The sequence below is a fragment of the Martes martes genome (genome assembly GCF_963455335.1).
Source record: "Martes martes genome assembly, chromosome: 3".
In the NCBI taxonomy this organism is placed as follows: domain Eukaryota; kingdom Metazoa; phylum Chordata; class Mammalia; order Carnivora; family Mustelidae; genus Martes; species Martes martes.
The window spans coordinates 70083158-70110341 of NC_137890.1; the positions used below are offsets into that span (position 1 = coordinate 70083158).

The 27184-nt window shown below is 37.1% G+C and overlaps 1 protein-coding gene and 1 long non-coding RNA gene across 6 annotated transcripts in view; one reads left to right on the top strand and one right to left on the bottom strand.

Annotated features, from left to right (window-relative positions):
• Positions 1-7750: 7750 nt before the first annotated feature.
• Positions 7751-9178, bottom strand: LOC308339373. Its single transcript, XR_013966502.1, has 3 exons — positions 9057-9178; positions 8347-8499; positions 7751-7961 (listed from the first exon to the last, which is right to left on the bottom strand). It is a non-coding gene; the product is annotated as an uncharacterized lncRNA (long non-coding RNA).
• Positions 9179-9314: 136 nt separating this feature from the next.
• N4BP2L2 (NEDD4 binding protein 2 like 2) overlaps positions 9315-27184 on the top strand; it is a 77504-nt gene continuing 59634 nt past the window's right edge. For 4 of the 5 annotated variants that reach the window (XR_013966607.1, XR_013966608.1, XM_080799690.1 and 1 more), the window contains exons 1-4: positions 9315-9485; positions 10932-12190; positions 22906-23030; positions 26711-26799. Coding sequence is in view for 3 of the 5 variants with exons in the window: in XM_080799690.1 (XP_080655816.1) it covers positions 10932-12190; positions 22906-23030; positions 26711-26799 (1473 nt within the window). In the remaining 2 variants the exon portion in view is untranslated. Of the gene's footprint in view, positions 9486-10931; positions 12191-22905; positions 23031-26710; positions 26800-27184 lie in introns of those variants that run through there. The other variant, XM_080799692.1, reaches the window with a different exon arrangement.

The window sequence follows — 27184 nt, forward strand, 5'->3', positions numbered from 1 at the left end:
GGATGGAGATAGCTGCCACCATGCCCCATCCAGAGATAACACTGGAGGGGCACCAAGGCCCATCTCCCAACTTTCCTATAACCTCACCCAGGACCCCTCTGGGGTCAGAGGCTATCAGTGGAATGCAGACCTTCCCACTTCAGTGGGACTGGGTCACCACCCCAGGTAGAAAGTATTTGTGGTCATAGTGAGATGGGGGGTTGCTACAGGTGTAGGTCCTAAGATGGAAGTAAGCAGCCAAGAACTCATCCTACAGAGGTGGGGAGTTGGCAGGATGCTCCAACCTTCTGAAGCATGTTCCATATCCCATTTGCCTTACAAAACACCAATTCAAAGATTTAATTATTAAGAATTTTAAGATGGCAACCACAGAATACTAAATCCTACATGGGGTGCCATTCTGATCACAGGCCTGGTATAACCACATTGATTGCACAGTCATGCACTGAATGTCTCTGTCCCCCTAGAATTCATATGTGGAAATCCTAACCCCTAATGTGATCGTATTAGGCAGTTGGGCCTCATGAATTAGGTTCATGAGTACGGAGCCCTCAAGAGTGAAATTAGTGCCTTTATAGGAAGGAATACCAGAGAGATTTCTCTCTCTGTCATGTGAGCACACAATTAAAGAACAGTGGTCTGCAAGCCAGAGACCAGGTCCTCATCAGATGGTGGATTTTCCAGTGCCCTGACTTTAGACTTCCCAGCCTCTAGAACCATAAGATATAAATGTTTAAACAATCCAATCTCTAGTACTTTGTTAGAGCATCCTGAATGGACTAAGACACATTCCCATGAAGCTGTCCCTGAATCTGGTTCATCAGTCAATGGATAATGAGATTGAAATATTTGGTCTACAATTCTTGTTTTATAGAATTATCTCACCCTCAGAAATAATCTCAATTTCCAACAGTAGGGAAATATTTAAGTACACTACAACATGTGTGTTGTGGATAATTATTTGACCATTAGCAATGGCTATATGCATTTTAGTCATGGAAAAATGCCTATGCTCTGTCAGTAATTAAAAGAAATAGGATATTTAAAAATTGTATTCTGATTCTGTGAGCCAAATTATGTAAAGAGAAGAAAAATGCATTAAAAAAGCCTGAAGGGAGAGATACCAAAATGTTAAGTTTTCTCTGGATTGTAAGCTTGTGTGTAATACTTTTTAACATTTCTCTAGGGGATTTTTGTCATTTTTTTTGGTTATGTAGTATTCAATCCCAGCCTTTCCAATGTATTAGCCAGCCACCTGGCAGAGAATACCACATTGTACATAGTCTTGGTGACAGGCAGAGATGCAAGGAGAGTTGAACTGGCAAGGCTTACCATTTCCCCTCTTCTGGTACAGTCAGTATATGGGCACATGACCTAGGATTTGGATAGTCAAATGTTTCTCCTGGGATTTTGAATCTTAAACTAATGTTAAAACTGTATGGAGGGACACATGGGTGGCTCAATTGGTTAAGCATGTGACTCTTGCTTTTGGCTCAGATCATGATATTGGGGTCCCGGGATTGAGCCCCATGTTAAGGTGTGGGGGCGAGTCCGTTCTCAGTGTGGAGTCTGCTTGAGATTCTCACCCTCTCCCTCTGCCCCACCACCCACCCCCGGCTCAGGTGCACATGCTCTCTCTCTCAAATACATGAATCTTAATTAAAAAAAGAAAAAGAATGGACATTGGGGAGGGTATGTGCTATGATGAGTGCTGTGAAATGTGTAAACCTGGCGATTCACAGACCTGTACCCCTGGGAATAAAAATACATTATGTGTTTATTTAAAAAAAAAAAAAAGAAAGAAAAAGGAATATGGAGATGGCCAAAGGTTGATGACAAGCAATGTTCACTGTAGTGCTGACAAGACTTTTCTGCAGATATACTTACTGCTTACATAGTTCTTCTAGTGAGCCATTCCTGAAAACCCTTGCAGCTGTTCATTCATTTCCACGCTGTGTTCCCAGCTGATCCTGGGCTTTTCATCCTCTGATATCTTTCCCCTAAATTCCCTTCTGCTTAATCTAGTCACAGTTGGTATCTATGACTACTACCACATAATAGAACTTCCTTATCTTTTCAGTATTTCCACATTTTCTATGACAGCAATGCATCACTTTAATAGAATAGAGGGGAAAATTTTAAATAGGAAAAACATCACTAACCCATCCCCTAATCACTCTCCTCTCAGCAGTCTTAAGCAATGATTGAGTTAAAAAATAAATTTGGGGGCACCTGGGTGGCTCAGTGGGTTAAAGCCTCTGCCTTTGGCTCAGGTCATGATTCCAGGGTCCTGGGATCGAGCCCCTCATTGGGCTCTCTGCTCAATGGGGAGCTTGCTTCCTTTCCTCTCTCTCTCTCTGCCTGCCTCTCTGCCTACTTGTGATCTCTGTCTGTCAAATAAATAAATAAAATCTTTTAAAAATTAATTAATTAATTAATTAAAAATAAATTTGGTTTCTGCATTTGTAGGTTCTAAAAATATCATCCTTATGTAACAAAATGTCATTATTTTTAAAAATAAATTTTACTGCAGGTAACTACAAATATTTATAATGGAAAAATCAATAAATCACACCACTGATGGTGAATTAGAGAAGCCCTGGAAGTCATATATGAGGTTTTACTGAAGCTGCATAATTTTTTAAAAAGCAAGCATATTGACTAGTTGCCCTGAAAAATTGCCTATAAGGTATACTTTCCAATGACCTTAGCACTAAACAGCCAAGGAAGATGTTATTTCTGCAACTCCTAATTAGAAACATAAATGGTTTCATGTCCAGATCCATACAAATTTGTGGGAATTAATTATATTCCATGAAATAAAACTATAAAATATTTTATTGCATAAATTTTTTACCCCAACCACCTGAAATTTCCTGTTGAAGATATAGAAACTGCCAAATGTAGATTTTCTTTATGAATAGGATAAAAATTTATGTAGCTTTGTTGAAAGATAGTTTTAAGAAGAGCTTCCTTAGAGCTCATTTGAAAATGATTGCTTATTTCTTCCTCCATTTCTTTGTATCATCTTATTTGTGTGATGTCTGGTATAGCATATCCTTTATAAAGTTTGGTTTTTCTGTGAGGACAGACCTGAAAGATGAGTGGGGGTAATAATGCCCATCACTAGAGAACATACTTGTTAGAAGACTGAATAGTGGGCATTGTAAGGCCCAGACCAACTGGAGAAGCTAGCTGGCCCCTGCTTTGGCCTCATTACACCTGTGTTGTTACCACCTTCCTTGCTATCACCACTGCCAGGGGAAAAAATGCTCTCCCTTGCTTCTCTGTTTAGGATTTACTCACCCTGTCACTTTCAGGGACAAGTGCACTGAGCACAATAAGTAAATAAATGTATTGTTTTCTTATTTACAAAATGCCTCCTAGTGTCATTTTGGGAGCAGGGCAATACATGTGAGACAGGTAGAACAAATGAACTGGTACATGGCTGGTGACCTGTTATAAGCTGTCTGTAGTTTAAGCATAAATAATGTGGCTACATGCAAAAGTTCAAAGATGGTGCACACCAAGGGTAGTCCCCACTCATAAAAATATTAATGGGAAAGTTGAGGCCCACAAGAACCAAAAAATATGAAGACAACACAATACGGCTTATTAAAGTATTTTCAGAGAAAGAAGATCAAAGGAGACTGGGAAAGTAGAACTCTCAACTATTTTGTCTATTTTGTTTCTAATTTCTCCATCAGTGACTAGTCTTTGATACCTAAGCCTGATTATGATATAGCCAAAAAAATTACAAACCAAAATCACTTACAAATACCAATGCAAAAATCCTAAATATAGTGAACAATCTCCAGTAATACACTAAGAAAATAATGTATTATGACCAAGTGGGACTTATATCAAGTATGCAAGTATGGTTTAATATTAGGAAATATTAATATAATTCACCATATTAATATGTCCAGTTGCTGAAAAACACTAACAAAATTCAACACTTATTCCTAATTTAAAATTCCTGAGAAAATAGAAACAGATGGATACTTTCTTCCTCTTTTTTTCTTTAAGATTTTACTTATTTATTTGAGAGAGAGAGAGAGAGAGAGAGCACAAGCAGGGGGAGTGGCAGAGGGTGAGGAAGAAACAGACTCCCCATTGACTAGGGAGCCTGATGCGGGGTTCGATTCCGGGACCCTGAGATCACAACCTGAGCCGAAGGCAGACACTTAATGGACTGAGCCACCCAGGCACCCCTGGAAGGATACTTTCTAATATGAAAAAAAAAATGCATATATATGTCTGTCTTATTTAATGGAGAAAAATTAAAGACATTTCCACTAAAGTCAGGAATAAGGCAAAGATGATTACTATCTTCATTACTATATTGTGCTAGAAGTATTAGTCAATATAATTAGATAAGAGAAATTGATTAGATGCATAAGAATTGTAAAAGAAGAAGAAAAAAACTACCTCTGTTTACAGATAACATGATATCATACCTGTTAAATCCTCGGAATCAGTACTAAACTATCTCAAATAACAAAATAATTCAGTAAGGTAGCAGGATATGAAATTAATATGAAAAATAACAGCCTTAACTTACAATAATAATATATAATTAATAATAATAACCAGCCAGAAGATTTCATAAAAAATGTATCATTTCTAATAGTAACTAAAAAGATAAAATACTTGGGAATTAACTTAATAAATGTTCAAAACCTGTGTGAAAGAAACTATAAATTCCTGACACAAAAATTGAGTTGAAAAAATAGAGAGAGAGCCATTCTCAGGATGTGCCAATATTACCCATGTATCAGTTCTTCTTTAAGCTAATTTATGAATAGAGTGCAATCCCAACTTAAAAAATACCAAAAGGCTTTTTCTTAGAGCTAGGTAAGTTGATACTATTAGCTTACATGGAAAAATAAACACTTAAGGATAGCTAGGAAATTACTAAAAAGAGTTACGGGGGAGTGGGGTGGATAAACCCAACTAGATACAATTAAAAGTAGAGTACTGGTACATGAATAGACTGAGAGGCTAACTGAATAAAGCAGAAAATTCATGCTTATGTGGACATTTAATATATGATAAAAGTGGTATCTCAAACCACTGAAACAAAGATGAACTATTTAATAAATCATGTTAGGGAAAAATTAGAAATTCATTTCCCATACCATATATAACTATAAACTCCAAATGGATTGAGATCTAGCAAAAAGCCTAAGTAAATTCCTCTTAACCTGCATGTCTATAGATTTTCTGGCTATGACTTAAAGTCCAGATGTAATAAAAGCATGATGAGTTTTGCAAAAAAAAAAAAAAAAAAAAAAATTACATGGAGGGGGGAACCCAAGCACACGTGAATACACACAGAAATGAGGAGAAATTATTGTGACTAATATGCCAGATAAAGGGCTAATATTGCTAATATGTAAAGACATTTTGAAATTGAGTGAAAAAAGACTAAAAAATACAATAAAAGAAGAACCAAAGCCAATTATCCATAGAAAAGACACAAAAATCTCCCCAACTTATAATAAGAAAAATGTAAATTAAAACTACACTGACATACTATTTCTCACTCATTATGTTGTCAAAAGTTCTCACTCATTATGTTGTAAAAAGTTCAGGTAAACTGGCATATTCATAAATTGTTGATGGGCATGGAAAAAGATATAATCTCTATGGAAGAAAACTTGACAATATGTAGTATATTTTGATTTACCTTTTGATCTAACAATCCTACTTTTGGGAGTTTACTCTAAAGATAGTTCTCTTAAAATATAAATACACAGGCTTACTTATTGCAGCATTATTTATATTTGCAAAATGTTGGATACTACCTAAATATTCTAAGCATCAGATTTTAAGTAAATAACTATAGCACATCTACATAATGGAGTGCTACATAGCTGTTTAAAAAAAAAAAGAATGAAGATTATCTCTATAAATTGATGCAAAGCAATCTCCAGAAGATACTGTTAATTGAAAAAAGCCAAACAGCAAAATATGCAAAAATATGCAAAAATGCCAAACAGCATATATGGTATCCCTTTGGAGTAAGAAACAAGAAAGAAGAAAACATATATTTATCCACCTTATTTTTACAAAAAGAAACACAGGAAGGATACATCAAAAATCAATAAAATTGTATGCATATAAAAGGTGGTAGCAAGAAGGGTTCAAGAGATACAGGAGAGTGTGATATTTCTCTGATTATACTTTTTTTGTATGATTTAGATTTTTTAGAAGCACATTATCCTACACATTCCAAAAGTAAAATGAAATTATCAATAATGGAAGGAAAAATAAACTAAAACTAGAAATAGAAACAAGTGAATTCATGTGTATTTCAAATGACTAACAGAAACCCATTGAAGTAGGATAGCGTAGGGTGAAAGAACTAATTCAAGTTATTTTTGCACATAGTACTTTGACTTTCAACCCCCAATCTAGGGGGAAAAAACTACAAACAAGGCTTGAACCCCTTCTAGTAGTTGCTTTTGTAATAATATGAATGTAACAATTCTGAAACTATTTTATGTGCAATGTAGGGTTAAGCAAATAAGTAAACATTGCTGTTAGGAAACAAGGATCTCACTGTTAACGAGGGTAAATACAAATATGAAGTTGGGGAGACAGCATAGTACTGAGGAATTGCATTGGATTCTAAGTATCAATATTCATGATTTCTTAAGTGGAAATTTAATATATATACATATATATATATTCCTTTTCCCTCACCTTTTTCTATTGTGAGGGCCTAAAAGCAGTAACACTCCAGTATCAATAAGTACACTTAGTTTTAAGGTCTTAGCTTCTAAATGCCATTCTCCAATAAAAAACAAAAGAAACCAAGGCTTTTGGAGAAACTGTTGACTCCAGGATAGGAGTAACAAATGTACAAGATAAGCCTGAAAAATTATTGTGCCACAAAGGTAAGAAAGTGTTCAACATGCAGGTCAAAGGGAACCAAACTGAAGCCAGCCAAATCGGATGATTTGAGCAACAAAATAAGAATGGGGAACAAGAGAACAATATCCCATGTGGAAGAATTTCAAATAAATTATATAAATACTCTAAGGGAGAGAGAGAGATTAACAACCAGAAATGTGCACTGTGCACAGTGACTTTCTTCCAAGTGGTACAGTATGGAAAGGGGGGAAAAGAGTCACTTTACAATGGAGAAATCTGGAAAACTGCTTTAGCCAGGTGATCCAGTTTAACATAAACAATCATAAATTGGGTTGATAGTATGTACTCCTGCTATTGTGATGAAAGTGACACTTTACCTCTGTGGTCTTCCCCTCAAAAACATATAACCCCAGTCTAATCATGAGAAAACAATAGACAAATGAATTACAGTAGAAAGGCATCCTACAAGATATCCACCAGTTTTCCCCACATTGTCCAGGTCATCAAAAACAGAGTCTGAAAAACTGTCACAGCCAAGAAGAGCCTAAAGAGAAATGCCAACTACATGTAATATGTTATCCTGGAAGGGATATTGGAACAGAAAGGAGATTAGGTAAAAATTAAAGAAATCTAAATAACTATGGACTGTAATTTATGTGAATGCATCAATATTTGGTTCACTAATTATAACAATGTATCATAATAAAGAGGTTAATAAAAGGGAAACCTGTGGTTCGGTGGGTGTGGTAAATGGGAACTGTGTACTACGTCTACTCAGTTTTTCTGTGAATCTAAAACTATTCTCAAAATAGTCTAATATAACTAAATAACTAAATAAATAATAAAAGACAGTAATGGATTTTTTTTTAAAGATTTTATTTATTTATTTGACAGACAGAGATCACAAGTAGGCAGAGAGGCAGGCAGAGAGAGAGGAGAAAGCAGGCTCTCCACGGAGCAGAGAGCCTGATGCGGGGGGCTCGATCCCAGGCCCCTGCGATCATAACCTGAGCCGAAAGCAGAGGCTTTAACACACTGAGCCACCCAGGCGCCCCAGTAATGGATTTTTTGATGGACATCTGGAACAAAAAGAAAACATAAATTCATGCTGATAGTAAATGAGGATAGCTCTTCTTTATAGTAGCATTACACTAATAAATGTGGAGGGCTTGAAGGAAATGAGAGGAAAAAAGCTAGCTTGTAACCCTCATTGTAAAGATCGGTTGCAGCAAGGATCATCCAATGGAGATTGAACTACAAAGTAGAGTTTGATTAGGAGCAAGTATTTGCTTGGTTTCAAAGTAGCTCTTCATAGATTGTTTGTTAGTTGCAAGGGATAAAATAAACAGTGGAGAAACTGGAAAGCTCCTTGATAAGGTGATAAAGATTAATATCACCTTATAGTGGACAGACATCCTGAACTTCCAAATATAGATACCCTGAGAAAGACACAACTTCACTTACGTGGTTGTTTCCACCGAGGAAGCATAACTTGGATCTAAGCACGAGGAAAGATCAGAAAAGGCTGATGTGGGAATTTGTATTTGAGGAAGAGTCTTTCTTTGTAAGAGGATGCATTGCTTTGGTCATAAGCCTAAAATCCTCTTGGTCACAAAGCTGTTAAATAATCAAATGCAAATATTCTAGACCGTGATTTTAACTGTTATATTTATAAATTAGAAACTACCTCAACAGAAAGATTTATTCCAATACCAAGACGTTAGCAGTTTACTTGTAGTGGCAAGAAAGAATGCAGAGGAGGGAGCGGACTTAGTACGGGGAGGTGTTGGAGGGATGGGACTCTGAGGTGAGGACTGTCGAGTTGTTTTTTTGTTTTGTTTTGTTTTTTAAATCAGCTGCTGTTCTAAGTGCTTGTCACAAATTGACTCTTTAAGTGGGAAAGCTCAGTAATTGGTCCTTGTTTCTCAAAACAAAACAACACAAATACGATACGAAATAACTTTCTCTTAGTACTGAAGTCTCTGCTGCAGTGATTGCTTGCATGGACAGAAGAGCCTGAAATTACTGAGCGGTTTTTTGTAGAAACGCCAGCAACTCTACGTGGCGATACCAAATGCTGAGACCCCGTTGAAAAGCCTGATTCTTTGTATCCTAGAAAGTCTTAAAAGCATGCACCGACAGCGGCTTATGTCTTTAGGGTGCCAGGCACTCACGTTCTCTTTCCTTTACGGATGAATCCCAGAGCAGGTCGCTGCCTTTTTTAGCCAAAGTTGACAGTTCTAAATAACTTCCCAGCTCCAAATCTAGGAACTAGTTAGGGTTTACGTTGGTTATCGCCGCTGCGTCTTTCACGAAATGGATTCTGGGAGACCCAGTCTCCGAGCAAGGAGGTTACCAGGCTCTGTGTGAACGCGGGACTTCAGTTCCCACAATGCCGAGCGCAAATCTGTAATTCCTGCCGGGGTAACCGCGAGGTGGCAGCCATCTTGCGTACGGCGGTGCAGTTTCCCAGATGCCGAGGGTTTGGGTTTTAGTTCCTCTGTGCTTTGGGGTGGTGTTTGCGCGTTGCTTTCACCTTTTCAGATGTTCGTGTATTTCTAGACCACGATTTTATTGGGAGGTAGAAGTGAATGTAGTGTAAGGTGAGTACACACCCCATTTTAAGTAAGGGTGGGGTAGTGGCGGTGACGTTTTTCGGCTTCTCGTCTGTTCTTGGCTGGACCCTTTTGATTAGCCGTAAACGTGGAAGGCTGGAGTGAACCTTTGAGTCTAGGATATATCTTGAATTCCTAGACAGAACCTGAACGTGTCTCCGTTGGGAGAAAGGAGCTGGGTGACGCACTTTTGCCCGGGCCACCTTTGGAGGTCAGGAGGCCAGGGGACTCAGGCTGTGTATAGGCCACGCTCTGTTAATGCAGCCGTCTTGCGGTTCCTTGAGACTTTTATCGTATTCCGAATGAGGAAATGAGGAACTGAGAGGTGGTCGGAGGCGGGGTGGGGCGTTTCCGATAGGGCGGTGTTCTTTTCAGTTGTTCCCCCCCCCCCCCCCCCCGCGCCCAGTGTCTGTGGGCCTACCTGTATCATTGTCTGGTTCGTCTTTTTTGCCCTTTTCTTGTTCTGTCTTGTTGGAGGAGTACCAGAGAGCGGGCAAAATGAAGTATTGAGTAAAACCGCATTTGGGATTGCACTTTTGAGGGCCCCTAAGAAATTTCAGGGGAAGCAGAATTTATCTTTGAGATTGGCCAAGCATGTGGAAAAGATGAACGCGTTGATTTGGGGAGGTGTCAGATTTCTAAACATGATGTGACATATTTGAGTCATTCTTAGTGCAACTGAAGTTATTTTTTTCCTTTTAAATTAACTCAGTACACCCATTTGGAAACCACTTTTACTCTATTCACAGGAATAGGGTCTGTAAAGTTTGGCATTTCAGTATCTAACGTTTGATTGGTAAGGAGATGCTGAGGTTTGGGAGCTGGATGCATTTACTCGGAAGGATATAGTGGTTTTAAACAAGAAGAGTTCATGAAGACATTTATCACAACCAGTTTGGATAAGTGTCAGTTTGGCTGGCAGATTTACTTTCCATATTAATGTACAGTTGTGTATCTGTATCGTCAAAGTATGTATTATTGATTCAATTTCCCAAACTTATTTAAATTCTTCAAGTTTCAGAAATGCATCAGTCATTCAGGGATGCCTGGATGGCTCGGTTGGTTAAGCCTCTGCCTTCCCTGGAGGTCTTGATCAGATCCTGGGGTGGAGTCCAGCATGGGCTCTTTGCTCAGAAGGAACCCTGCTTCTCCCTCTGCCTGCCACTCCCCCTGCTTGTGGTCTCTCTGACAAAAAAAAATCTATTAAAAAATGCATCATTTGGAATAAATGTGAGATACATCTTTTTTTTTTTTTAAAGTGAGTCCCACCCCTAAATCTTTATAACAATACTTAAATAGTAAGTGGTTTAATAATATTTGTATTTTGGGAAAATTTGCCATTTAAATGTCTTTTCTGTTTTCTTGTTTCTGAAAAACTTTTGTTTAGATTTTTAAAGTATTAGCTATTAATTACATGATTTATTTGGTCCTCAGATGCCTTATGGTGAAATTGAAGCGAAATCCTTGGATCATCGTGAAGAACTAACAGGTGAACCATGCTATAAAAAATTGAAGTCAGCTGAAGAGGCTTATGTTTTTTCTCATCATGGTACTGCTGATTTTCACAGAATCCAAGAGAAAGCTGGGAATGATTGGGTCCCTGTGACCATTGTTGATGTCAAGGAACATAGTTATCTTCAGGAGGACAAAACCAAAATTACAAGCTCGGTGAAACCTGTGCATGATGAGATGCCTGGCAATAGATCAGATGTTATTGAATCCACTGATACACAGATTTTACAGGATGCCAGTCCTGCTTTGGTATCCAAAGATGATGAGATATATAGCACAAGTAAAGCATTTATAGGACCCATTTACAATCCCCCTGAGAAGAAGAAATATAATGAAAGGAGAAATCACTCAGAAGCAGTCAGTGGTATAGATGGCAAAGGAGGACGAGAACAGAAACAGAAATTCAACTCCAAAAAATCAAAGCTTGACAACGAATTATTCCAGTTTTACAAGGAAATTGAAGAGCTTGAAAATGAAAAAGATGATCTGGAAGGCAGTTGTGAAGAACCTGAGTTCTCTGAAGAAAAACTTACTGTGTATTATCAGGACCATAATAATGAGCTGTTAAAATCTGAAGAAGTAAAGGAAAGAGATATTAGTAATGTTCTTCAGTCACATTGTAGCTACCAACAGCACAGGGAGAACGAGCCAGGCAAATATCCTTGTAATGGACAAGTAATTCCTGCATTTTGTGATGATTCCTTAACTTCCTTCAGGCCTGAATGGCAATCAGTGCATTCTTTTATAGTACCCCAAGGTCCTCCTCCTCCCAGTTTTAACTATCATTTAAATATGCAAAGATTCAGTGCTCCACCAAATCCACCATCAAATATTTTCCATGTTCCAGATGGGTCTCAGCATCAAAATGGGTATTACGTAAATAGTTGTCACATTAACTGGGATTGTTTGACTTTTGATCAGAACAATGACTATATTGACTATAGTGAGAATACCAGTAGAGATCATTCCTTTTTTAATGGCTACAGTGTGCAAGATGGATATATGAGTAATGGTTTCTGTGAAACCAGGGAAGGATGCTGGGAAGATCCTTCTATGGACAAGCAAAATGGAATAGACAGGCTTAAGAACCAGCAGTTTCAAGAGGAAAAGTTAAATAAATTGCAGAAGTTACTTATTCTTTTAAGAGGTTTGCCTGGTTCTGGGAAAACAACGTTGTCTCGGTGAGTCTTTAAAGGATACCAAGTGAATGCTTGGTAGTTCATTACTTAAAAATTATAGATGATAGTAGTTATCAGTGACAAATGCTTTCATGTTTCTAGTAGAAAATCTTTAATTTGTTACACTTGAAAATGATATCTGACAGTAAATATTTAAACAGATTTTCTTAAGAGAATAAGCTCAGGTTAAAGGACTTGGTTGAAGTTACAAGAAAGGAGAATTGGCATATAAAGATTCTGCTGAGGGTTTTAAAAATAGATACACTAGGTATAATTATGACAGTGATGTTAGTGAATGCTATTTGAGAACTGTACTGGCCTTCCCTTTTTAAGTCAGCTATCCAAGAAGAGCTGGGCTCAGGGTTGGAAGATTTGAGCTTTTGACCCAGTTATTTCAAACTTTATGGCCTTGGACAAGTTTTGCTGTCTGTTACTGGAAAGAGTAATACTTATTTTTCTGGAATAATTAAGAGAAACAAATGAGATAAACCAAGGAAAAGGAGGTGTCAGTTTGTTTTCAGCACTGTGGCGTGTTCATACCTTTGATTGGCAGAGGAAACTTTTTTTATTTAAGGAGTCTGAAGTGAGCAGTACCTGAGTTAAGTGGAGTTTGAACTGGTTATGTTTTATTGCATGACAGAATGTTTAAAATTCCTATTTTTGTTTGCATTTTTTAAAAAAGAATATTGATGCCCTTGAATTCATTTGTGCAGATGTGAAAAAGAGTACAAAGAAAAACAGTACAGATTCTTTGCAGTTTTTGTAGGATGGCTCAAGATTAATGCCAGATCAGGAGAAAAAGAAAATTGTTTGATGTCTTCCAGTGAGAATAAAAAAGTCCAAAGAACTGTTACAGTCTAAACAGTTTTCTGTAGAAGCAAAACAGTCTAAACAGTTTTTCCAGAAGCAATAAAATTAAAGAAAGATTAAATTTATGATACATTTCAAGCTAGATTGTAAGCTGTGATCTTTGTAAATGAATTTAAATTTAGATCTTTGCATTTTGATTCTTTTTATTTTTTTGAAGATTTTTTTTCTTTTTTATTTGGGACACCTAGGTGGCTCAGTCTGTTAAGCGTCTGCCTTCTGCTCAGGTCATGATCCCAGGGTTGTAGCATCGAGTCCCACTTTGGGCTCCTTGCTCACCAGGGAACCTGCTTCTCCCTCTGCCTGCCGCTCCCCGTGCCTGTGTGTGCGCTTGCGCTCTCTTTCTGACAGCTAAATAAAATCTTACAAAATGTTTTTTGTTTATTTAGTTAGAGAGTGAGCGACCGAGTGAGCACGAGCATAGGTAGGGAGAAGCAGACTCCCTGCTGAGCAGGGGGTCTGACAAGGTGGGGTGGGGGACAGGCTTATCATGACCCGAGTTAAAGGCGGCCGCTTAACCAACCAAGCTGCCCAGGTGCCCCGTTCTTATTTTAATGAAGATTTTGTAGAGAAGGTGAAATTTCAACTCTTCGGAAGGGAGGAAAATTAAAAGTGAAGTCTCACAAACATGGGCGGTCTCCTAGATTTAGAATATAATATCAGAGGAAAGAAATAGTTGAAATTTGGAAATTGTGTAAAGGAAATCTAGCTAGGATCATCTGACTATGCATGGGTATAGAAAAATGTAAGAAAGAAAGATTAGATTTGGAACAGCATTGAGGTATGTTGAAACTGAAGATGAATAAAGTAGTGGTATTGCAATAGAATTTCAATCAAGGAGGCCTAATTGTAGTGGGAGATGACAGAGGTGATTATATATAATACATATATTTGAGGAATCAGATATTTAAGAATGGAAGCTATAGTAATAACTACCATTTGTATCATGATTTCAGTTTACAGAGTACTTTCATATATAAAAATCCTGTAAGATGGGTTGTGTTATTTTCATTTCATAGAAGGAGCAGGGGCTTAAGAGAATAAGCTCAGGTTAAAGAACTTAGGAGAAGTTACAAGAACTGGTAGGAGGTCAAACTAGAGATAGAAATGATAGCGTGTTTCTTCCCTGCTCCTTCACTTTAATATCTATTACATGTATGGCCCTATACCTGTCTCCTAAATTTCAGGAGCTTGTTTAAAGAAGCAGGAATACCTCTTTAAGTCACCACATTTTGAATGAAGTAAGATTGGTTGGTTGGGACTGGATAGAAAGCCAGGTATTCTGTGATAGGGAATGGTTTTATATAGGAGTTAGCTTTCAAAAAGAGCTTTGAAGAAAGAAAGGAGTAAAGCTTTGGTGGATCAAAGTTGGGCTGATTTGGGGCACTAAATTAAAAGATAGCATTGTTTAGTATTGCTGTGTGTAATGAGTATAGGAGGTTAAAGTTCGAATTCTTTGGGGGTGATATTCAAGTCCTCTTCTTCCTTAATTTAGTCCTTACCCCCCTCTTTGTCTCCATGTTCTTCTGCATTTGGACTAGCACCTATCCTCCCCTGCAGGAGACATAATACTTGTTCATTCATGTTCTCAGGACTTTACTTATTCAGAGGTTCTCTCAAATGCCTCTGCTTTTTGAGGTTTTGGTTTACCATCTCAGTCCTCCGTAATCCTTCTCAACTCGTATAGTACTTGTCATTACTAAGTTTCTACTTAACTGTTTACCCACAAATTTGCTTACAGATTTTTTTTTTTTAAAGATTTTATTTATTTATTTGTCAGAGAGAGAGAGGGAGAGAGAGCGAGCGAGCACAGGCAGAGGCAGAGGGAGAAGCAGGCTCCCCACCAAGCAAGGAGCCAGATGTGGGACTTGATCCCAGGACGCTGGGATCATGACCTGAGCCGAAGGCAGCTGCTTAACCAACTGAGCCACCCAGGCGTCCCTGCTTACAGATTTTAATGAGATAAGTTTTAGGTTAAATTCTAACACAAGTACAGACTTTAAATATTTATGAGTAAACTAATGCAAAACAGTTTCCTACACCTTTGTAGGTATGTGAAAGCGCTAGCTCTTTGTCCTTTTAGGCAAACCAACAGCGCTTTGATGAAAGGTTCATTTCAGGCAGAACTCAACAATGTCTAGCTGTGGAATTTTATTACCATTTGTAATTGGCATTAGATAAACAGAATCCTCTGAGTCTGTGATGGGTCACAGGACCAAACAGGGATCAAGCCTTGGGTGTCATTCCTGGGGGTCTGGGCTATGGATTTTGCTAGACTCATACACCCTGTTCATATGAGGAGAACAGGTGAACCTAAAATATTTTAGTTAATATGCATTTCTTCTACTGTATTGATTTCATCAATGAGTGAATGTATTTTCAGAAACAGGCCATTAATTTCATTATTATATTAGCGAAATGTTGAGAGTTGATTAGGAGCACTTTCGGAGAGGAGAGAAGATAGTAGATGTTACACTGCTGGTTTTGAAGATGGAAGAAGGGAGCATGAGCCCAGATACACAAGTGGCTTTTAGAAGCTGGAAAATATGGCAAGGAAACAGATTCTCCTTTGGAGCTTCCAGAAGGAATGCCAGCCTACCCTTATCTTGATTTTAGTGCAGTGGAACTGATTTCAGACTTCTGACCTTCAGAACTATAATACAATAAATGCCTGTGTTTTTTTTGTTGTTGTTTTGTTTTTAAGATTTTATTTATTTATTTATTTGACAGACAGAGATCACAAGTAGGCAGAGAGGCAGGCAGAGAGAGAGGGGGAAGCAGGCTCCCCCCTGAGCAGAGAACCTAATGTGGGGCTCTATCCCAGGACCCTGAGATCATGACCTGAGCTGAAGGTAGAGGCCTAACCCACTGATCCACCCAAGCACTCCTAAATGCGTGTTGTTTTAAGCCACCAAATTTGTGGTAATTTGTTATAGCAACCGTAAGAAATTACAGTTTAAAGAGAGATGAAAAGAGATTTTTTTCCCCTCCTGCTTTTGGAGAAGATCTCAGTTTAAACTCCAGAGGAAAGATTGACCTTTCCTTATGGAGATCTCTATTCTTAAATTAAGGAATGTTTAGAGAGTGAACTGTCCCAGTAAAGTGGTTTTGGGTTGGGGTATGCAGCGCCACTCAGTAAATAAAGAGGTAAAGGGTTCATGAAGTGTCGGTTCCTGTGAGATTGTTTTGGGAAAATCACTTCTCTTTAATACATGGATGTATTAAAACAATGTACAGTTCTTAGAAATTGAAAAAATAAAGTATGAAAAAATAAAAATAAATCATGAAAATTAACTCATAATAGGCCATTTGGGGAAATAGGGTTCTCAAAACAGGTTAAGGAACAGGATTCACTTGTTTCTTCAGTGAAAAATTATAAGCTCAGACTGCATTAGTTATCTGGCTGTGTAACAAATTACCTTATTAAAAACTGAGTTAAAGCAACAAACATTTATCATCTCACAGTTTCTGAAGGACAGACGTCTGTGTGCAATGTCTGGCTGCCTCTGGGTTAAGGTCTTTAACAATGATGTGATTAAGGTGTTGGCTATGTTCTGGTCTGAAGGTTTGTTTTGAGGTGGATCTCTTGAGGTTGTCAACAAAACTTAGTTCCTTGTGAACTATTAGGTCGAGGGCCTCAGTTAGTTGCTGGCTATATATAGGCTGGAGACTTCTTTGGTTCTTTGCTCCGCACGCACAGCGTGATGAGACAAAGTGAGCCAGCTCTGAGCCCAAGACAGAAGCAACTTTCTTTTTTCCTGTAATCTCAGAAGTGACATTCTGTCAACTGCCATATTCTGTTAGTTAGAAGCTAGTTACTACTGCTACCCACACTCAAGAGGAAGGGATTATTTAAGGGTGTGAATACCAGGAGGCAGGGATCATTTAAGTCATTGGTTTTGGCTCTCTTACACAGCTATATAACTCTGGTGGCCTGATTTCTGAAATCATTTCCCTTTTTCTGGATTTGTAAATATCAAGTTAGCAAGGTTGTTACGAATATTAAATGGGGTCATAGATATATATAGAAAGTGCTTGCCATATAGTAAGTTTTCAAAAAGGTAGACATTCTGAAAAAATACAAATCAAGTAGCGAGTGGGCCCATATCTGATTTTTTTTATTAGATATTTCATTTTTCAGAGTTCTAAGTTTTGATATTTGGAGAATTCAATTTAATACCTTAATTAATTTTTGAGAGTTTTAATAGAATCTGACTACATGATTTTGAAAATACTGATATTCCTAAGTAATTTATCTTTGATTCAGATGGTTGGTATGGCATCAGATATCCAAATTGATTATAAGTATTTTTTTAATATAAGTCTCCAAGATAAAGCTTCGTAGTTTGAGATAATTCAGGGAATTTATTTATTTATTTATTTATTTTTAAAAGATTTTATTTATTTATTTGACAGACAGAGATCACAAGTAGGCAGAGAGGCGGGCAGAAAGAGAGGAGAAAGCAGGCTCTCCACGGAGCAGAGAGCCTGATGTGGGGCTTGATCCCAAGACCCTGGGATCATGACCTGAGTCGAAGGCAGAGGCTTTAACCCACTGAGCCACCCATGCGCCCCTAATTCAGGGAATTTAAAAAGCTGCATGAACAGCCTGGAAGGAGAAAGTCTCTTTCCAAGCTAAAATTATTTGCTGTAATTATGATATATATGTATTTAAGGTATTCTTCATAGAGGTTTATTCATGTTTGATGTTTACTTGGTTTGATGATGTAAATTGGTGTGCTGTCTCCCATCCTCTTGCTCCATGCCTCCTCCATCCCCACCTTTTTTGAGGTTAAAACATTCCTTCGATACAAAAGCTCCTCTACTCTTGTAGTATATTACTAACATCTGAAAAATCATAGCTAATAAAGTAATAGAATGGAAAAAATGAAACAGGGTATCTAAGAAAAATGGTGTCTGTATTCTGGTACTGTTAGATATAATTAGGTATCATAAGGTTGATTATGATCAGAATCATTTTAGGTGATTGAACTTTGGTCTGGAATGCTAATACTGTAGCATTTTTTTTTTTCAATGCATGGCTTGAACTCACAACCCTGAGATCAAGACCTGAACTGAGAGCAAGAGTCAAAAGCTTAAGTGACTGACCCATCCAGGTGCCTCATGTTGTAGCAGTTTTATATTCTAGGTTATCTGTATAAACAAGTTATGGTGCCAAGTATGTTAGGTGGCATATTTTTGAAAAATTATGGCGGCTTAAGGAAGAAATCCGACTCTAGCCTCACAAACAAATAACCATTTAATTTCATTTGCTTTGCTTGAAATAATTTGAACTATAATTCTTTAAGTGGAATTGCATGTTTAAATCTTTATTTTTTTGCAATTTTATTTTTATTATAAAATATACAGGCATAACTTTTTTAATTGCACTTCATAGATACTGAACATTTTACAATTTGAAGGTTTGTGGTATCCCTCTGTCGAGCAAGTTTTTGGCTCCTTTCTTCCAATAACATTTGCTCACTTAGTGTCCTTATGTCACTTGGTTATTCTCACAATATTTCAAACATTTTTATTATTATATGTGTTATGGTGATCCATGATCAGTCATCTTTCATGTTACTATTGTAGTCGTTCTGGGGTGCTATAAACTACGCCCATTTAATGAGGTGGCAAACTTAATTGATAAGGGTTATGTATATTCTGATTGCTCCACCAACCTCCTATTCTACCATCTCTCCTTGTTTTCAGGCCTGTCTATTCCTTGAGACACAACAATATTGAAATTAGACCAGTAAATAACCCTGCAGTGGCCTCAAAGTGTTCAAGTAAAAGGGAGAGTTGCACATCTCACTTTAAATCACAGGCTGGAAGTGATTAAACTTAGTGAGGAAGGCATGCCAAAGTCAGGATGGGCTTCTTGAGCCAAACAGGCAGCCAAGTTGTGAGTGCGAGAAAGGTTCTTGAAGGAGATTAGAAGTGCTACTTCTAGTGAACACACAGATGATAGGAAAGCAAAACAGCCTTGCTAGTATACGAGAAAGTTGTAATAGTCTGGACTGTAGATCAAATCAGCTACAGCATTCCCTTAAACCAAAGCCCAACCCAGAGTCCTTACTTGAAGGCTGAGAGGTGAGGAAGCTACCGAAGAAAAGTTTGAAGCTGGCAGAGGTTTGTTCATGAAGTTTAAGGGAAGAAGCTGTTTCCACAACATAAAAGTACAAGGAAAAACAGCAAGCGCTGATGTAGAAACTGCGGCAAGATCAAGCTGAAATAATTAATGAAGATCTCGCAGAGGTCATCAACAAAAGTACCTACACTAAGTGATAGATTTGCAACGTAGACAAATGGCCTTCTGGAATAAGTTACTGTGTAGGATTTTCATAGCTAGAGAGGAGAAGTCAAAGCTTTAGCGTCAGTAGAGGCTGACTCTTCTCAGGGACTGATGCAGCTGGGGACTAAGTTGCCATTCTGAAAACCCTAGGGCTCATAAGAATAATGCTAAATGTACTCTGCTTGTGTTTTATAAATGGGACAGAAAGGCCCAAATGACAGCATATTTGTTTATAGCATGGTGCACTGAATATTGGAAGCCTACTGTTGAGACCTATGGCTCAGAAAAAAGATTCCTTTCAAAATATTACTGCTCACTGACAATGCACCTGGGCACCCAAAAGCTTTGGTGGGGATGTAGAACAAGATTAATGTTTTCATGCCTGCTACCACAACATTCATTCTTCAGCCCATGAATCAAGGAGTAATTTTGAATTTGAGGTCTTTCTATTAAGAAATACATTTTATAAGGCCATAAATATGTAAATACTTAGTGATTCTTTGATGTATCTGGGTAAAGTAAATTGAAAACATTCTGGAAAGGATTCACCATTCTAGACGCCCTTAAGAATATTCATGGATTCATAGGATGAGGGCAAAATATTAATATGAAGAGGAGTTTAGAGATTGATGCCAGCCTCATGGATGACTTTGAAGGGTTCAAGACTTCAATGGAGGAGACAACTGCAGATGTGGTGGAAACAGCAAGAGAACTAGAATTAGAAGGGGAGCCTGAAGGTGGGACTGCATTACTGTAATCTCATGATCAGACTTGGACAGGTGAAGAGTTGATAATGGATAGCAAAGAAAGTGGTTTCTCGAGATGAAGTCCACAAGTGAAGATGCTGTAAAGATTGTTGAAATGACAACAAAAGATTAAGAATATTCCATAAACTTAGTTGCTAAAGCAGTGGCAGGGTTTGAGAAGATAAACTCTGATTTTCAAAGAAGTTCTCTGAGTAAAATGCTTTCAAACAGTATTACATGTTACAGAGAAATTGTTTAGGAAAGGAAGAGTCAGTGGATGGGGTAAACTTCATTGTCCTATTTTAGGGAATTGCCACAGCCACCCCAGCCTTCAGGAACCACCACCCTGATCAGTCAGCTTTCATCAGCACAGAGGCAAGACCCTCCACCTGCAAAAAGATTACAACTCATTGAAAGCTCAGATGATGGTTAGCATTTCTTAGCAATAAAATATTTTTGAATTAAGGTGTATACATTGTTTTTTAAGTAATAACTTTTATGCACTGGGAAAACAAAAAGTTAATTTTGACTTCCTTTATTGTGCTTTGCCGCCTCCTGATGGCGCACGGGAGAAGAATAAGGCACAAACAAGTCAGTTGCAAGAGAATGGGAGCAGGGTGCGACAGTAGAAAAGACTGTCACCCCGAACAACGTCTCAGTCTCATATTTATTAGAAAGTGAGTAACAACCAACAAAGAAGCCTGAGTAGATTACACATGGATCATGAGTCTTGCAGATACGTAAGAAGAAAAGCAAAATATATCTGGTCGCGTAGTACATGACCTACAGTCAAATGAAAGGGTTGTCTGACTAACTGTTGATGCCCTCCGGGGAAGGGGAGATAACGGAGAAAAGAAGCAGGCGGCGTTCTGTCCTGAGTGAGCCCTGGGCAAGCCAGGCATTTCCAGCTGCTGGGCTTCAAGGACACATGTCTTCCTTTCCCCCAGAGGCCTGTTGCCAGTACATGTTTTTCTTATGGCTGTATCTAAGCATGCTTGATAACTAGTGTAATTTCTCATAGGTTATATTTCAAGTAGTATGTTGTTCTGAGGGACAGTTACAGTGCTGCTTTGTTGTGGTGGTCTGAAACTGAACGTGCAGTATCTCTGAGGTATGTCTGTATACAATTTTATAATAAGCTGAGGAAAGGAGAGCTATGTTTATTTAATAGTCAAAGTCTTTCTTATTCCTTTGATTTAGGAGGTATGTATTCTTGAATCATCCCATGACAATACTCTTGCATTCTCAATCCCTTCTACCACTTTCCACTCGCTTCCCCTCCCAAAAAATTATAGAATGATATCCAGTTGCCTAATAGCTGAGGAGGGAGGAGAGAAACAACAAAATATTTCTGTTATTGTTAGATCCAGATTATTCTTTTACTGTGTTTTACCTTACACCCCAGTCTCATTCATGAGCCACTGGTTTTGGAAATTCTCTCATAATCTGAACACTAGCTAATCTGTGCTTAGAAATTTTTTAAATATGTCATGGCCATTTCTCCATGACATAAAGATTTGTTGTGTGGTTTTTTTTTTAAGATTTTATTTTTTTACTTGACAGTGAGAGAGAGGGAACACAGGCAGGGGGAGTGGGAGAGGGAGAAGTAGGCTCCCCACTGGGCAGGGAGCTGGATACAGGGCTTGATTCCAGGACCTTGGAATCATGACCTGAGCAGAAGGCAGACGCTTAACAACTGAGCCACTTAGGCACCCCCGTGCTTAGAAATTTAAGGTGGTATTATATTGTGAGAATGAAGTTTTGTTATCATTGACTTATGGTGAAGAGTGTGTTCTTTATTAAGTGTTTAACAATTTACTTCATTTAGTAATTTAATCTCTTAGTTTTAAAGTTTGATTATACTTTGAAGGATTACAGATTATTTCACAACTTTAAGTCTCAAGCTATTTGTGACTTCCACTTTTAGGTCATACAGGTTTGTGCTTTGTGGAAATAGGTTTAATAAAGCTATCTTAGGTCAAATAGAGTTTTCCCCAGCTGAATTGCTTGCTTAGGCTTATTTGCCTTTTAGGTTACTTATTGCACTAAGTTTAGGGACTTTTATTTATTTATTTATAAATAAAGATTTTATTTATTTATTTGAGAGAGAGACAGTGAGAGAGAGCATGAAAGGGGAGAAGATCAGAGGGAGAAGCAGACTCACCGTGGAGCTGGGAGCCCAATGCGGGACTCGATCTCGGGACTCTGGAATTATGACCTGAGCTGAAGGCAGTTGCTTAACCAACTGAGCCACCCAGGTGCCCAATTTAGGGAATTTTAGACACCACATACAAATTCACTAAAGTTAAACATGGATAATAGTTGACATGATTTTGGGATTGGTTGAAGAATGTTTTTAAAAGTGGCAGTACAGGGGCGCCTGGGTGGCTCAGCGGGTTAAAGCCTCTGCCTTCGGCTCAGGTCATGATCTCAGGGTCCTGGGATCGAGCCCCACATTGGGCTCTCTGCTCAGCAGGGAGCCTGCTTCCCCCTCTCTCTCTGCCTGCCTCTCTGCCTTGTGATCTCTGTCAAATAAATAAATAAAATTAAAAAAAAAAGTGGAAGTACAGATGCCACTTAGTACAATTGCCACCTAAAATTTTTTTTTACTGATTGTAATTCTGTAGATTTAAGTGTGAAGTAGTATTTGAAATTTGAAAACTTTTTAAGGTTCTGCTCCTGTGCTGTTTTGTTTGCAATATATTTAACAGGTAAGTACCAGAGATTCATTTAATAACCTTTCCTGTGTGGCTTATCTTTGATGGCTATAGATTTTATAAATGGCACCTTATGATTTCTTTCATTAACAGAATTCTGCTTGGTCAGAGTCGTGATGGCATTGTGTTCAGCACTGATGACTATTTTCACCATCAAGATGGGTACAGGTATAATGTTAATCAACTTGGTGATGCCCATGACTGGAACCAGAACAGAGGTTTGTTTTGGGCCAAGTCTTTGGGATGGAATATTTGGCTAGGAGTTAGTTTTTATTCTCAACTTGACTTTTACCAGCGGAGTGATTTGGGCAAGCTATTTAAATAGCTTTGAGACTAGCTTGTTCATCTATTAGAAGCCATGATATTTATACTTGCCTTACTTGATCAAGCTTGTTGTTAAATTAGAGGATTTAGATAGATATATTTTATAAATTGTAAATAGTGTACCAATATGAGCTGGTAAAATAGAGATGTGGGATATTTTGATAGCCTTTATTTTATACCTCATAAATAAATTCAAAGAACTCTTCATACTGTTGTATATTCTCAAAAGGTATTTCCCTGAGAGTAATGCTAATGTTTTCTAAGGCTTAATATAATGCCTGTGAATATTAAAGTTTTTCCTGTTGACATTACTCTACAAAAGTCCACTTAAATACATTTTTTAGAAGCATATCACTGAGTTTTTTTCTCATTCTGGGATTGACTGCACATTTGAGTCACCTGGGGACCTTTTAAAAAAACTTTCGCCTGAATCTTAGCCCCAGAGATTCTCGTTTAGTTGGTCTGGAGTGGATCTAAACACCAGTATTTTTTGGGAAAGTTACCCAGATATTCTAATGTTACAGTCAGGATTGAAAATTTTTGATCTAGAACTAAGTAGGTAAGTTGATTTCTTTTTTAAAAGATGAAGAGTGTATTAATGATTAAACAAATTGTTTTTCTTGTGAAAAATTTTAAATCTAACTTAGGTTACAGTGACTTCCATACCTCCCATCACTCAGAATTATTATCATTTATCAAGATTTTGCCTTATTGGCTTTATCTTTTTTGTTTTAATCCCCCCTTTTTTATTTGCTAAGGTATTTAAAGCAGATTTTAGACATCAGACATCTTGCATTTCAAATTTTTCTTACTTAATGGCATTTTATTTAATTGCAGTACCATCATCACACCTTAAAAAAAAAAACAAAACAAAACAAACAATTCCTTAACATCATAGAATACCCAGCCTGTAATGAAATTTCCCCCTGTCTTAAATATTTCTTTATAGTTGTTCTCTTTGAATCAGGATACATGCCAGGTCCTGGTAGTACATTTAGTTTGTTACCTTTAAGTTTATTAATCTTCCTCTTTTTATCCCCTTTTTGCCTTTTTAACATTAATTTGTTGCAGAAGTTGGTTGGCTATAGAATGTCCCATATTTTGTAGTTTTCTCTTTGCTTCCTTGTAACTATTTATCCTGTTCTTCTCCTGTATTTCCTTAAATAGAAGTTAGTTCTAGACAGGAGGATTTATTAGGTTCAGCTTATTTTTTTGGTAAGCATAATTCTGGTTGTCCCAGTTTTAGTGGTACTAAGATAGATTAATAACTTCAGAGAAACAGCTTACTCTTTCCATTATCAAATTCCCTATCAACCTTATGTCTTAAGGTTTTATCCAACAGTGAATTGTTTCCTGACTGAGAGTGTTCATTAAAGGTAGCTAAATGGTGATTTTCTAGATCTAACATTCCTTCCATTGCTAGAATTCTTCTGTAATGAAGAACTTTTCACCTAGAAATAGCAACTAGGGTTGTCCTAAAGTACAGTATATATAGGAAAAACAGAATGAATGCTTTTTTTTTTTTAATTGTCAGTTTTCACAGTAAGAAATTTCAGTGAGGATATTTTTGAGTAAAAAGTTTAATGTGAAATAAGTTTGATTATAAGATTGTTTCCTAGTATTGGTTCTGTAACACTGTGGGATTCTCCACAGAACATCATGCCACAGAATGTTACTGCGTAAATCAAGTTAACGATGGTATTGTAATTCCAAAAGATGTTTGGGGTTACTGGACTGAGGTTAAAGAGAATAGTAGTAGGTGATGAATGGAATGAATAAAGGTAGTGGGCAGAGATAGTATATCTTTGGTGGACTGTGAAATTTGTTTGTATGAGACATTTTTTTTCTCTTTGTAATACCAGTCTAGAATATTACATTAAAATGTTTACGCTATGTTAGTTACACTTGCTGAATAAAAAGCTGTTTAGATACACTGCTAGTTTTACTATCAGTATAGCCTAAATTTTTTCAAGGGAATGATAACTAGCAATCATCGGACATTTTGAAAATTATAAGCATGACTTACTTAAGACTAAATTTCTTTTAACAGAAAGTGTTTATTGAACACTTTCAAATGCCAGTTACCATTCTGGGAATCTCTCTCTGCTTCATGTGTATTATTAGAAGAATCTAAATTCATGTTAGACCGCCTATAAATTAAAAAGCTCCCCAAGGTGTCATTTTGTTTCTTAAGAGCATGGTAGTAATTTTAAGAAATGACTCTTGTTATCAGGATATTCAAATATTATTTACTTAGGAACTCCTTCCTCCTGGAATATACTAGAATGTGTGGTATTGCGTGATGATTTTTCATGGAAAGAGGATAATCTCCCCATTCCTGCAGATCAGAGATTTAATTTGATTATTAAGCTTCTCTTCTAGAATATAACTTCTTGGAGGTGCCAGCCTAACTATTAGACATTAAGAGGTTTAGCTTAGTAAGTTTTTTTTTTTTTAATGGAAGATTTGTTTACCATTTATGATTGGGGATAGAGCAATGTAAGATGATAGCATCTTGATATCCTATGTGTGACCCAAATTCTAAAATTCTTTTGGTATTTAGAGACATCTTCTTCAAAATATATATTCTACCATAGTCATTATTACTTAACTAACCATTAGAATTCTCTCTGCCCTTAGACATCTGTGTAAGTGTTTTCATTATGTAGAATTGTGTTTTGAATTCTAAGTCCCAACAAAACTTCCATATCATTGCCTTTTGCCTCAGCCTTTTAAATTCTATTGTAGGTTCTTAATTATGTTTCTTGTCTATTTACATTTAGGGGTACACACACTCCTGTTGTTAACAGTGGCTCACTGTGGCAGTGATTCTTACCTCATGGGGGAAGATATGGCAAAGGGATAGGAAGGTATAGTTTAGAAAATTTCCATGTGATCCCAGCTCCTAATTTGAGAATTCTAGTCCTAAAAAATACTTACAAAGTCATTTGAGCTGTGTTACTTAGCTACGTGGTATATAAGTTTCTTATCTCAGAAGCATTATTTATAATTGTAGAATATTGGCAAATACAGATAAGCATAGATGGCTGATATTCCTGTTACCTTCAGATGACCACTTTTGATATTTAGTAACTCTTCCCGGATCTCTGTATTTTGACTAAAGTAAGGTCATACTTAGTATACTGCGGTATAATTTGCTGTTTTCAGTTAACAGTCTTCATCTTCCCATGTCAATAAATGCTCACCTCTTTTCATACTCAGACTGTATTCAGAGTAACTTGATCTTGTATTTCCTGTAAATCAAAGTTAGCTGTATACTGAAGGCTTCCTTAGTTTGAATTCAAGAAAATGTTTTTCCCCAAATGTCGTTATCAAAACCAGCATCTGATCCAGAGAATACACATTGCCTGTGATTATGTCTCTTAATTCCCTTTTAGTCTAGTGAGGTCCTTTTTTTTCCCATCCCACTAACTCAAGAGATTGCATAGTTTTAGTTTTAAGTACAGATGTAGAAAATTTCATAATAACGAATGTTTAAATTTTATTTTTTATATTTTAATCTAATAGTTCTCTGGTTTTTGTTTTTGTTTTTTAAATATATTTTTTATTTCAGCAAAACAAGCTATCAATCAGGGGAGATCTCCAGTTATAATAGACAACACTAATACACAAGCTTGGGAAATGAAACCGTATGTGGAAATGGTAAATATGTGATATGAGAGAGTTTTTTAATATTTTATTCTTACCAGTTTTTTCATACTCTGAAATTTTGGTTACTTTGATCTTCATTACATTAAACATTTGTCCCTGTTTTCTAAGAGGTGTGTTCATTAACTTAGTTTCTAAAAAACTGGGAATGGTACTTACTAAGAAATATGCTCATCTTGTTAGTTTTGCCTGGACTTGAAGACAGTAATTCGAAATTGTCCAGTTATGTGGTCTTAATATTTTTGCGAACCATATTATTTAAAAGTAAAATGTGTCTTGGTCGAACAAATTTAGATATATTGTTTAAATGGAACTTCTATTTATCTGCCTTCTTTTTTACTTTAAGAAGTATTCTCTGGGTTTTTGTTTTCTTCCTTTC